A 12,500-nucleotide genomic window follows, 5' to 3' on the forward strand; every position below is an offset into this window, starting at 1 on the left:
CCCTGCCCTCCCTCCTCCCCCTCCCTCCCTCCCTCCCTCCCTCCCTCCCTCCCTCCCTCCCTCCCTCCCTCCCTCCCTCCCTCCCCCTCCCCCTCCCCTCCCCCTCCCCTCCCCCTCCCCCCTCCCTCCCTCCCTCCCTCCCTCCCTCCCTCCCCTCCCTCCCTCCCTCCCTCCCTCCTCCCCTCCCTCCCTCCCTCCCTCCCTCCCTCCCTCCCTCCCTCCCTCCCTCCCTCCCTCCCTCCCTCCCTCCCTCCCTCCTCCCCTCCCTCCCTCCCTCCTCCCTCCCTCCCTCCCTCCTCCCCTCCCTCCCTCCCTCCCTCCCTCCCTCCCTCCTCCCTCCCTCCTCCCCCCCCCCCCCTCCCTCCTCCCCCTCCACTCTCTGTCCCCTGCACTCCATCTGAGCCATGGGCCTGCTGTTTTAATTCATCTTGGTCTGAACCTCTGTCAACCTGTTCTGTTCTCTACCAGACCTCACTCTCCGAGATCTGTCCAGCTTGCTCAGGTGTCATATAGGTTACTGACAACACGTTTATTTATGAATCTACTCCGGGGACAATCGAAGTCAGGGGAGGTAGATGCTCAACTGAGAGAGTGCCACTGACTATATGATCCGTTTTTTTGCAAGTTGTTGGTTTCTTTGTTTCAAAATCAGTAAGGCTGAATGTATTTGACATTTCGACACAAAATGGCTGACGCCAAAGCGGACACACAAAGCATTGGGTGATTACCCCAAAAATGGCCACCAAAAAAAAAACTCACCCTGACATTGAGTGTCCTTGATGTCACACTCACCCTGACACTGGGTGTCCTTCATCGCGGGCTCGAACCCGGACGCGCAGGTGCACGATCCCACGGGAACCATCCATTCGCCGTCCCCATTGCAGTACAGCTTGAGAGGCACGGACACCTCAAGAGCGTTGGGAACACATGTTCCGGGCGCGATGACCAACGACGTGGCCTCTGCCCCCGTGGCCGTCTCGGGGAACACGGCGAAGTTCGCGATGGTGGTCGAACACTTCTTATAGAAGACCCGGACAGAAATCAACGACATACAAGCCCCCAGGTCCTGGAATGCCAGGTAAAACCCAGTCTTTGAAAGAGGCCCGAAGCTCCGTACTTTTGTGTTCACCCTTCCCGACTCCAACATGGAGAAACTCTCATCGGGCGCGATGGTGTCCACCTTCACATAGGGATTTTCCATCCAGAATGGACTCGTCTCCGTGGCCGAGTCTGAGTCGGACTCGTAGTAGAAGAGGTTAAAGGTCTCCTTGCAGGAGCCGGGGATGTTGGGGATGCTGTTGCAGTCGCGCACTGTGAACTTCATCTCCACGTAGACTCGGAGGACGTCTTTGCGTGGGATGAAGTCACTGCGTAGCCAGTTGTTCTGGTTGGCCTCGCGCACGTTGCACACCTGGTACGTCCGGATGGGGTTCATGGCGTCATCGTAGCCACTCACCTCCTCCCACTGTGGGTGGAGAAAGAGGGAGGGAGGGAGGGAGGGAGGGAGGGAGGGAGGGAGGGAGGGAGGGAGGGAGGGAGGGAGGGAGGGAGGGAGGGAGGGAGGGAGGGAGGGAGGGAGGATGAGAGAAAGATAGAGATTAGTGTTATGGTCAAACAAAGGTCAAATGTCCTATACTGTATGCATTCATAAACACATTGGCAGAACACTCTCATTCACACACGCACACACACTCTCTCTCACACACACACACTCTGACACACACTCTCCCACTCTCTCACACACACTCATACACACACACAGACACACACAGACAGACAGACAGACAGACAGACAGACAGACAGACAGACAGACAGACAGACAGACAGACAGACAGAGACAGACAGACAGACAGACAGACAGACAGACAGACAGATCTGTTCTGGTCTCAGAGTCCAATAACACAATATATTTTACAGCAGTCTGTTCTGGTCTCAGAGTCCAATACCACAACTAGAAGAGAGAAATGAGGTGAATTGGTACCATTAGAAACCGACAGATGAAAGAAACGATAAGTCGCCATTTTCTTTTCAATTACGTTCCCGTCTGCGTATTTAGGTGGAGAGCTGTATCCAGCCGTGCCACGGCCTTTCATCTCTGGTTACGCAGCGATGAGTCACGGAAACAAAAGGGACAGCAAATTCATCACAATTATGATGGAGTGTCAGCCTGGCACTTCCCCCAAAACACCGAACAGCCCTGTTGTACACCTCATTCTCCGGGTTACCGAATAGTCGCCACCTCACATGTAATGACGTTTCAATGACGTTTTAATGTACGTTTCAATGACGTTTCAATGACGTTTCAATTACGTTTCAATGACGTTTCAATGACGTTTCAATGACGTTTTAATTACGTTTCAATGACGTTTCAATGACGTTTTAATTACGTTTTAATTACGTTTCAATGACGTTTCAATGACGTTTCAATGAGGTTTTAATTACGTTTCAATGACGTTTTAATTACGTTTCAATGACGTATTAATTACGTTTCAATGACGTTTCAATGACGTTTTAATTACGTTTTAATTACGTTTCAATGACGTTTTAATTACGTTTTAATTACGTTTCAATGACGTTTTAATTACGTTTTAATTACGTTTTAATGACGTTTTAATTACGTTTCAATGACGTTTCAATGACGTTTCAATGATCGCATCGTCCTCTACAGCAGGCAAAAAAAGGTTACCATCATCTTTCTCTTTTCCTTCTTAATTACTTATCTCACAGCCCCAAAGACATGAATTACCGAGGCAAAAGCTCTGCTTGCTGAGTAAATGAGACTGTGGTTGCAGATCGGCAAATGCTACAAGTCTTATTTACAGAACAGACACAGCAGACGCGGTCTAATTTTAACTACTTTCACTTTAATGTGTTTCTCAATACACGGCTACACTCGACTGAGGATGTTTATGACGATTATGTCAAACGAAGCAAAGCAACCCTTTCAAGTGGGGGGGCAAATGGTGAAAACTGCAAAGAATGTCAACCGACACACTGGGCTTCCAACTAGACAACGCACCAACAACTCTGAAACCACCCATCCTGAGTCAAAATGGACGACAGCAGTAAACGCATGTCTTTGGAACATGAACATGAAGAGGCATGTTTGACCTCGGTCTTCAATTCACCACCCTGTTCTGGGTCAATCGAGTTTACCACAGAAACGTTGACACGTTGCCCGAGATACAGAGAAAGTGAGAAAATAAACACAGATTTGTTTTTGTTTTCCCGAAAAGTTTTCTCTCTGAGGCTGAGGACTCTTAATTAGAGGCCTAATATGGATGTGGTGAAGACGGGCTATTAATCCAGCAGGACCCAGGAGACCTAGGGAGGAGAGGGGGGCTTAGTTGAGGATAAACCACAGAGAAGGCTATCTGAGGGAACCGGCGGGGGGAATCGATAATCACCAGCCAGGTCAATGGGACGAGAGAAAGCATAAAGTGTCAATGGGTATTTAGTTCAGTGTAATAAATCACCCGGGTGTACAAAAGAGAGTGTGTGTGGTGTGTGTGTGTGTGGAGGTCAACCCCGTGAGACCACACGTGCAGCACAAATACAGACCACTTCTTGCCATCCTTGCTTACCAAACCTGAATGAATTAGGTCGTGTGAACAGCCAGGTCACCTGTGATACAAGTCAGTATTTGACGTCCGTCTATGTCTCAGGGACGTCGGGAGATGACGTGGAAACCGGGCCACTAGGGGCAACAGTGAGCGATGTTACTATCAAGTAGGTTCATATTGTGCTAAGCCGTTGTGGGATGGGATATGCATCTCATCTCAGGCTTGTAAGATCGAATCCAGCGATAGAAAGTTGTTTTTGAGAGTTTTTGTTTTAAGCCAAAACTTAAACTTAACCTTAACCATTCAGATTTAATGCCTAACCTTAAGATTTCAGAGTCAATACCTATACTAAAACCTAAACTGAAATAATTTGGAGGTAATGCCTATACTAAATCTAAACTGAAATAATTTGGAGGTAATGCCTATACTAAATCTAAACATAAATAATTTGGAGGTAATGCCTATTCTAAATCTAAACATAAATAATTTGGAGGTTTTGCTTATACTAAATCTAAACTGAAATAATTTGGAGGTAATGCCTATACTAAATCTAAACATAAATAATTTGGAGGTAATGCCTATACTAAATCTAAACATAAATAATTTGGAGGTAATGCCTATACTAAATCTAAACATAAATAATTTGAAGGTAATGCCTATACTAAATCTAAACTGAAATAATTTGGAGGTAATGCCTATACTAAATCTAAACATAAATAATTTGGAGGTAATGCCTATTCTAAATCTAAACATAAATAATTTGGAGGTTTTGCTTATACTAAATCTAAACTGAAATAATTTGGAGGTAATGCCTATACTAAATCTAAACATAAATAATTTGGAGGTAATGCCTATACTAAATCTAAACATAAATAATTTGGAGGTAATGCCTATACTAAATCTAAACATAAATAATTTGGAGGTAATGCCTATACTAAATCTAAACTGAAATAATTTGGAGGTAATGCCTATACTAAATCTAAACATAAATAATTTGGAGGTAATGCCTATACTAAATCTAAACTGAAATAATTTGGAGGTAATGCCTATACTAAATCTAAACATAAATGATTTGGAGGTAATGCCTATACTAAATCTAAACTGAAATAATTTGGAGGTAATGCCTATACTAAATCTAAACTGAAATAATTTGGAGGTAATGCCTATACTAAATCTAAACATAAATAATTTGGAGGTAATGCCTATACTAAATCTAAACTGAAATAATTTGGAGGTAATGCCTATACTAAATCTAAACATAAATAATTTGGAGGTAATGCCTATACTAAATCTAAACATAAATAATTTGGAGTTAATGCCTATACTAAATCTAAACATAAATAATTTGGAGGTAATGCCTATACTAAATCTAAACTGAAATAATTTGGAGGTAACGCCTATACTAAATCTAAACATAAATAATTTGGAGGTAATGCCTATACTAAATCTAAACTGAAATAATTTGGAGGTAATGCCTATTCTAAATCTAAACATAAATGATTTGGAGGTAATGCCTATACTAAATCTAAACTGAAATAATTTGGAGGTAATGCCTGTACTAAATCTAAACTGAAATAATTTGCAGGTAATGCCTATACTAAATCTAAACTGAAATAATTTGGAGGTAATGCCTATACTAAATCTAAACATAAATAATTTGGAGGTAATGCCAATACTAAATCTAAACTGAAATAATTTGGAGGTAATGCCAATACTAAATCTAAACTGAAATAATTTGGAGGTAATGCCTATACTTAAACGTTAAACACTTTGAAATTGGAGGTCTCCAAAATCTCTCGAAATGTGCCATTTGAGAAACATGGATGAATGTCTAACTCTGACGTGAGACTGTGAGAGCGAGTTGCTGTGTGAAACAGGGTCAAGCACAAGCATTTCGCTACACTCGCATTAACATCTGCTAACCATGTGTATGTGACAAATAAAATTTGACTTGATTTGAGTTCTTCGGCATCGATTTTGGACTAAAATAATAAAGTTATGGCTTTTACAAGTGGTAACTTGACAAGGAATGCCCACATACGTTTCAAAATTCATTTCCTTTGTTTCTAAAAAAATAATAAATGAAATGTGCACAGCCGTGTACAAACGATATGCCTACTCAACATGGCGCAGTGGTCTAAGGCACTGAATCTTAGTGCTTGAGGTATCACTACATATACACTGGTTTGAATCCAAGCTGGTATCACAACCGGCCGTGATTGTGAGTCCCATTGGGCAGCGCATAATTGGCCCAGCATCGTCTGGGGTAGGCCATTATTGTAAATAATAATTTGTTCTTAACTGACTTGCCTATAAAGGTTAAATAAAATTGTTTTTTTTTAAATACTCATATGTATAATGTGGTTAAGTAGATATTCAGTAGGAATTAGTGATATAGTGATCACACTAGAACAAAGTCAAAGGCTTTAAATGTTACTTTCTGATTCACTGGGACATTGCTACTGCAGGGACAAAGTATGTGAGGGTTTGACTTAAGACCTAAACCTAGCTCCAGACCTGCATACCAACCAAGGCAGGTAGTCTAGGTACATGTATTTAACTAAGTCAATTAAGAACAAATTCTTATTTTCAATGACGGCCTAGGAACAGTGGGTTAACTGCCTGTTCAGGGGCAAAACGCCAGATTTGCACCTTGTCAGGGGTTTGAACTTGCAACCTTCCGGTTTCTGGTCCAACTCTCTAACCGCTAGGCTACCCTGCCGCCTCACTCTGGCTGGCACACTAGTATCCTCAAAGCTTAGGTTTTTAGAAAAGTTAGCATGATGTGCCTAACATTTACGAGTCTGTAGGTTCACAGTATGCTAACAGAACCATGCTAACAAAAGTCATTAGATATGTGAGCTCGAGTGAATACGACAGGCTACATGCTAAAGGCTACAAGCTACATAAAGGCTACATGCTAAAGGCTACAAGCTACATAAAGGCTACATGCTATAGACTACATGCTAAAGGCTACGAGCTAAATAAGGGCTACATGCTATAGGCTTAAAGGCTACAAGCTACATAAAGGCTACATGCTATAGACTGCATGCTAAAGGCTACGAGCTAAATAAGGGCTACATGCTATAGGCTACAGGCTAGGCATCCTGGTTGCTAGCTACACCATGTTATCTGTGTCTGGGAATCTCCCTGCAGACATACTGAGCCCAGTAAAAGCCATTAACCCCTCTAGAGCTTGGAATTCCCCCTCCATCTGTTTGGTGAGAAACGGCACACAACACACACACACATATGCACACACACAACACACACACACATATGCACACACAAAACACACACACACACAACACACACACACATGCACACACACACACAACACACACACACATATGCACACACACAACACACACACACACACAACACACACACACACACACACACACATGCACACACACAACACACACACAACACACACACACACATGCACACACAACACACACACACACATGCACACACACAACACACACACAACACACACACACACACACATGCACACACACAACACACACACACATGCACACACACACACAACACACACACACATGCACACACACAACACACACACACATGCACACACACACCCAACACACACACACATGCACACACACAATGGTCACTTCACACTGCAGCACACACTTGCACACGCAAACAAAGGTCAACTTGGATTTCTGTCAGGGTCAAACCACCACGTTGTGTCCTACTGGTGTGTCTCTGTCAGGGTCAAACCACCACCACGTTGTGTCCTACTGGTGTGTCTCTGTCAGGGTCAAACCACCACCACGTTGTGTCCTACTGGTGTGTCTCTGTCAGGGTCAAACCACCACCACGTTGTGTCCTACTGGTGTGTCTCTGTCAGGGTCAAACCACCATGTTGTGTCCTACTGGTGTGTCTGCCTCTAGACCCTCTAAGCCTGTTATATCATGTGGAGAGAAGATGCTGCTCAGTCTGTGTTAGTCTCCCTCACTCCACGCACGCACACACAGACACACACACAGACAGCTCCGCTACAGACAAATGTAGAAGACAGGAAGAGGGGGCCTCCATGCACAGAGAGAGAAAGACAGACAATGACTCAGATCTGGACTCATTGCTTCCCTCCCTTTCTCCTTCTCTCCCTCTCTCCGTTTTTCCCCCTCTCTCTCTCTCTCTCTCTGTTTCTCTCTCTCTCTCTGTTTCTCTCTCTCTCTGTTTCTCTCTCTCTGTTTCTCTCTCTCTGTCTCTCTCTCTCTCTCTCTCTCATCTCTGTCTCTCTCTCTCTCTCATCTCTGTCTCTCTCTCTCTCTCATCTCTGTCTCAGAAATGAGTGCATTCCACTGCTGCACATTACCATCCGAAATAATAACCATCTGCCACAATTGCACTGCGATAAATACATGTGGGCGTTGCGTCGTAAATAAATAAAAATACAAAAGAAAGGGAGTCCTGCCGAGCGAGACAGCAGGGGGCAAAAAGAAGACAAAAAGAGAGAGAAGAAGAATGAGACAACCACCGTCTGTCTGGCGGAGAGGAGGAAAACATATCAACAACACAATCATCCAACCCTCTGTTATTAGACAGGTAGGTGGAGAGGAGGAGGATGTTTCTACCGTCCTGCCTCGGACTGGTGGGGGGTTTTACGAAGAGGTGGGGGGGGGGCGGGTGAGAGGGAGGTCTGGACAGAGGAGATGGGGGAGGGGGTGAGAGGGAGGTCTGGACAGAGGAGATGGGGGGGGGGTGAGAGGGAGGTCTGGACAGAGGAGATGGGGGGAGGGGGTGAGAGGGAGGTCTGGACAGAGGAGATGGGGGGAGAGCGAGGTCTGGACAGAGGAGATGGGGGAGGGGTGAGAGGGGGTCTGGACAGAGGAGATGGGGGAGGGGGTGAGAGCGAGGTCTGGACAGAGGAGATGGGGGGAGGGGGTGAGAGCGAGGTCTGAACGAGGAGATGTAAAGGGGGTGAGAGGGAGGTCTGGACAGAGGAGATGGGGAGGGGGTGAGAGGGAGGTCTGGACAGAGGAGATGGGGGGAGGGGGTGAGAGGGAGGTCTGGACAGAGGAGATGGGGGAGGGGGTGAGAGGGAGGTCTGGACAGAGGAGATGGGGGATGGGTGAGAGGGAGGTCTGAACGAGGAGATGGGGGGAGGGGGTGAGAGGGAGGTCTGGACAGAGGAGATGGGGGGAGGGGGTGAGAGCGAGGTCTGGACAGAGGAGATGGGGGAGGGGGTGAGAGGGAGGTCTGGACAGAGGAGATGGGGGAGGGGGTGAGAGGGAGGTCTGGACAGAGGAGATGGGGGAGATGGGGGAGGGGTGAGAGGGAGGTCTGAACGAGGAGATGGGTGGGGGGTGAGAGGGAGGTCTGGACAGAGGAGATGGGGGAGATGGGGGAGGGGTGAGAGGGAGGTCTGGACAGAGGAGATGGGGAGGGGGTAAGAGGGAGGTCTGAATGAGGAGATGGGGGGGTGAGAGGGAGGTCTGAACAGAGGAGATGGGGGGGTGAGGGAGGTCTGAACAGAGGAGATGGGGGAGGGGGTGAGAGGGAGGTCTGAACGAGGAGATGTGGAGGGGGTGAGAGGGAGGTCTGAACGAGGAGATGGGGGGTGAGAGGGAGGTCTGGACAGAGGAGATGGGGGAGATGGGGAGGGGGTGAGAGGGAGGTCTGGACAGAGGAGATGGGGGGAGGGGGTGAGAGCGAGGTCTGGACAGAGGAGATGGGGGAGGGGTGAGAGGGAGGTCTGAACGAGGAGATGGGTGGGGGGTGAGAGTGAGGTCTGGACAGAGGAGATGGGGGAGATGGGGGAGGGGTGAGAGGGAGGTCTGGACAGAGGAGATGGGGGAGATGGGGGAGGGGTGAGAGGGAGGTCTGAACGAGGAGATGGGGGGGTGAGAGGGAGGTCTGAACAGAGGAGATGGGGGGAGGGGGTGAGAGGGAGGTCTAGACTAAAATATGGGGGAGGGGTGAGAGAGAGGTCTGGACAGAGGAGATGGGGGAGGGGGTAAGAGGGAGGTCTGAATGAGGAGATGGGGGGGTGAGAGGGAGGTCTGGACAGAGGAGATGGGGGGAGGGGGTGAGAGAGAGGTCTGGACAGAGGAGATGGAAGAGGGAGTATGGAGGTCAGGAGTCCACACAAAGGTGAGGGGTTCGTGCTTTTTGATGTGAAACACAAAGAGGCACACACATGTGCAATCAAACACACACACTCCGACAACTTACCCCAGTTTCAGGATGAGCGGTCCAGGCCAGCTCAGTTGTGGCCCACTTGGTGTCCATTAATGTTTCTGAAATCAGACGAAAAGAGAGAATCATTTTAACCAAAGAGGAACCCGACACAGACAAAGATAATAAAACCCGAACAGTTACCAAGATAACGGGAGATCATAAAACAGACCAGTTCCTTCTGAAGTATTCTACCATAATGAATAGGAGCATTGACGTTCCCCCAGCGGACCACAGCATGCTCAACCCAACCCAGGGAGATGACGTAAGACAGTCACTACTCAGTAAACCGAGAAATGTAAATAATTTAGCTGAGAAAGAAATACAACATTTTGCATAACAACGAACAGTTAGCGTAAAACGGCTGTGAAGGAACAAGACAATCTCCTAAGTGGGTGATCCGGGAGGTGTTGTTGATGGTTGTTATATATATATATTCTCGTCTTACTCATTTGATTTAATTACAGGGCTAAGGGGGGAAAAAACGTGAGTATCACTGAGAGACTATTATGTAATTGAGGACACACACACACACACACACACACACACACACACACACACACACACACACACACACACACACACACACACACACACACGCACGCTGAGGTAAGGAGTTGTAAACCTTAAGAGGGTATATAACCTGAACAGAATGCATTGTTGGTTTAAGGGCTTGTAAGTAAAGCATTTCACTGTCAGGTCTACTACACCTGTTGTATCCAGCATTTCACTGTAAGGTCTACTACACCTGTTGTATTCAGCATTTCACTGTCAGGTCTACTACACCTGTTGTATCCAGCATTTCACTGTAAGGTCTACTACACCTGTTGTATTCAGCATTTCACTGTAAGGTCTACTACAACTGTTGTATTCAGCATTTCACTGTAAGGTCTACTACAACTGTTGTATCCAGCATTTCACTGTAAGGTCTACTACACCTGTTGTATTCAGCATTTCACTGTAAGGTCTACTACAACTGTTGTATCCAGCATTTCACTGTAAGGTCTACTACACCTGTTGTATTCAGCAGTTCACTGTAAGGTCTACTACACCTGTTGTATCCAGCATTTCACTGTAAGGTCTACTACACCTGTTGTATTCAGCAGTTCACTGTGAGGTCTACTACACCTGTTGTATCCAGCATGTCACTGTAAGGTGACTACACCTGTTGTATTCAGCATTTAACTGTACGGTGACTACACCTGTTGTAATTCAGCATGTCCCTGTATGGTCTACACCTGTTGTATTCAGCAGTTCACTGTAAGGTGACTACACCTCATGGAACTAATAACATTTGTTTTGATTTACTTTTGGATAAGGGTGCCATAAACCCAGAGTAGAGCAAAAGAAAATCTGTTCACCCAGAACAGAGGTCAATATACTTGAATTTCCTTTACTTTTCAAAAAACCAACCAATCCCTTCTTTTCACTTTCTCTTCTTTCTCTCTTCCCTCTCTCTCTCTAACTCTTTCTCCCGCTACTCCTTCCTTCCATTGCCTAGGCAAACAGGCTCGCTGTGAGAGAGAGAGAGAGAGAGAGAGAGAGAGAGAGAGAGAGAGAGAGAGAGAGAGAGGGGGTGGCAGGAGAGAGAGAGGGGGGTGGCAAGAGAGAGAGAGAGGGGGGCAGGAGAGAGAGAGGGGGGGCAGGAGAGAGAGAGAGAGAGAGAGAGATAGAGGGGGCAGGAGAGAGAGAGAGATAGAGGGGGCAGGAGAGAGAGAGAGAGAGGGGGAGTGCAGGAGAGAGAGAGAGAGGGGGGTGGCAAGAGAGAGAGAGGGGGCAGGAGAGAGAGAGAGAGGGGGGTGGCAAGAGAGAGAGAGAGAGGGGGCAGGAGAGAGAGAGAGGGGGGCAGGAGAGAGAGAGAGAGATAGAGGGGGCAGGAGAGAGAGAGAGAGAGAGAGATAGAGGGGGCAGGAGAGAGAGAGAGATAGAGGGGGCAGGAGAGAGAGAGAGAGAGGGGGAGTGCAGGAGAGAGAGAGAGAGCGAGAGAGAGAGAGAGAGAGAGAGAGAGACAGAGAGCGAGAGAGAGAGAGAGGGGGGGCAGGAGGGAGAGAGAGAGAGAGTGAGAGAGAGAGAGAGAGAGAGAGAGGGGTGGCAGGAGAGAGAGAGAGAGGGGGGTGGCAGGAGAGAGAGAGAGAGAGGGGGGGCAGGAGAGAGAGAGAGGGGGGCAGGAGAGAGAGAGAGAGAGAGATAGAGGGGGCAGGAGAGAGAGAGATAGAGGGGGCAGGAGAGAGAGAGAGAGAGGGGGGAGTGCAGGAGAGAGAGAGAGAGAGCGAGAGAGAGAGAGAGAGAGACAGAGAGCGAGAGAGAGAGAGAGAGGGGGGCAGGAGGGAGAGAGAGATTGAGAGAGAGAGAGAGAGAGAGAGAGAGGGGGGCAGGAGGGAGAGAGAGAGAGAGAGAGAGAGAGAGGAGAGGGGGGGTGCAGGAGAAAGAGAGAGGTGAAGGGAACACTATAAATGAACTATTTTACTACCTGGCACCAGTATTTAACTGTTATTATCCTACTACTCCGCTGTTCTACAAGACAGTAAGGACGATGGAACGGCGCGATGCCAAAAAGTTAACAAATGTTTGCGTGTTGGCTCACCCTCAAGCTTTGTCTTTGACTGGTAAAATAGCAAGACGTTCCCTTTTTTCCATATAAACCTTCCTTTTCGCCAGGTGTTGGGCGGAAAAATATACAATATTATAAAATCTGCGAAAAACACACATTTCTTTCCACATGGCC

The 12,500-nt window shown here is 47.2% G+C and overlaps 1 protein-coding gene across 8 annotated transcripts in view; it reads right to left on the minus strand.

Moving 5' to 3' along the window:
• LOC135524798 (ephrin type-B receptor 3-like) overlaps positions 1-12,500 on the minus strand; it is a 112,872-nt gene that overhangs the window by 51,319 nt on the left and 49,053 nt on the right. For 5 of the 8 annotated variants that reach the window (XM_064952623.1, XM_064952619.1, XM_064952622.1 and 2 more), the window contains exons 2-3: positions 9,773-9,837; positions 760-1,465 (exon numbers count right to left, since the gene is read on the minus strand). In XM_064952623.1, the coding sequence (XP_064808695.1) occupies positions 760-1,465; positions 9,773-9,837 (771 nt within the window). The remainder of the gene's footprint in view (positions 1-759; positions 1,466-9,772; positions 9,838-12,500) is intronic. The other 3 variants (XM_064952625.1, XM_064952624.1, XM_064952620.1) reach the window with 1 other exon arrangement.

The sequence above is a fragment of the Oncorhynchus masou genome, chromosome 31 (assembly GCF_036934945.1).
Source record: "Oncorhynchus masou masou isolate Uvic2021 chromosome 31, UVic_Omas_1.1, whole genome shotgun sequence".
Classification (NCBI taxonomy): Eukaryota; Metazoa; Chordata; class Actinopteri; order Salmoniformes; family Salmonidae; genus Oncorhynchus; species Oncorhynchus masou.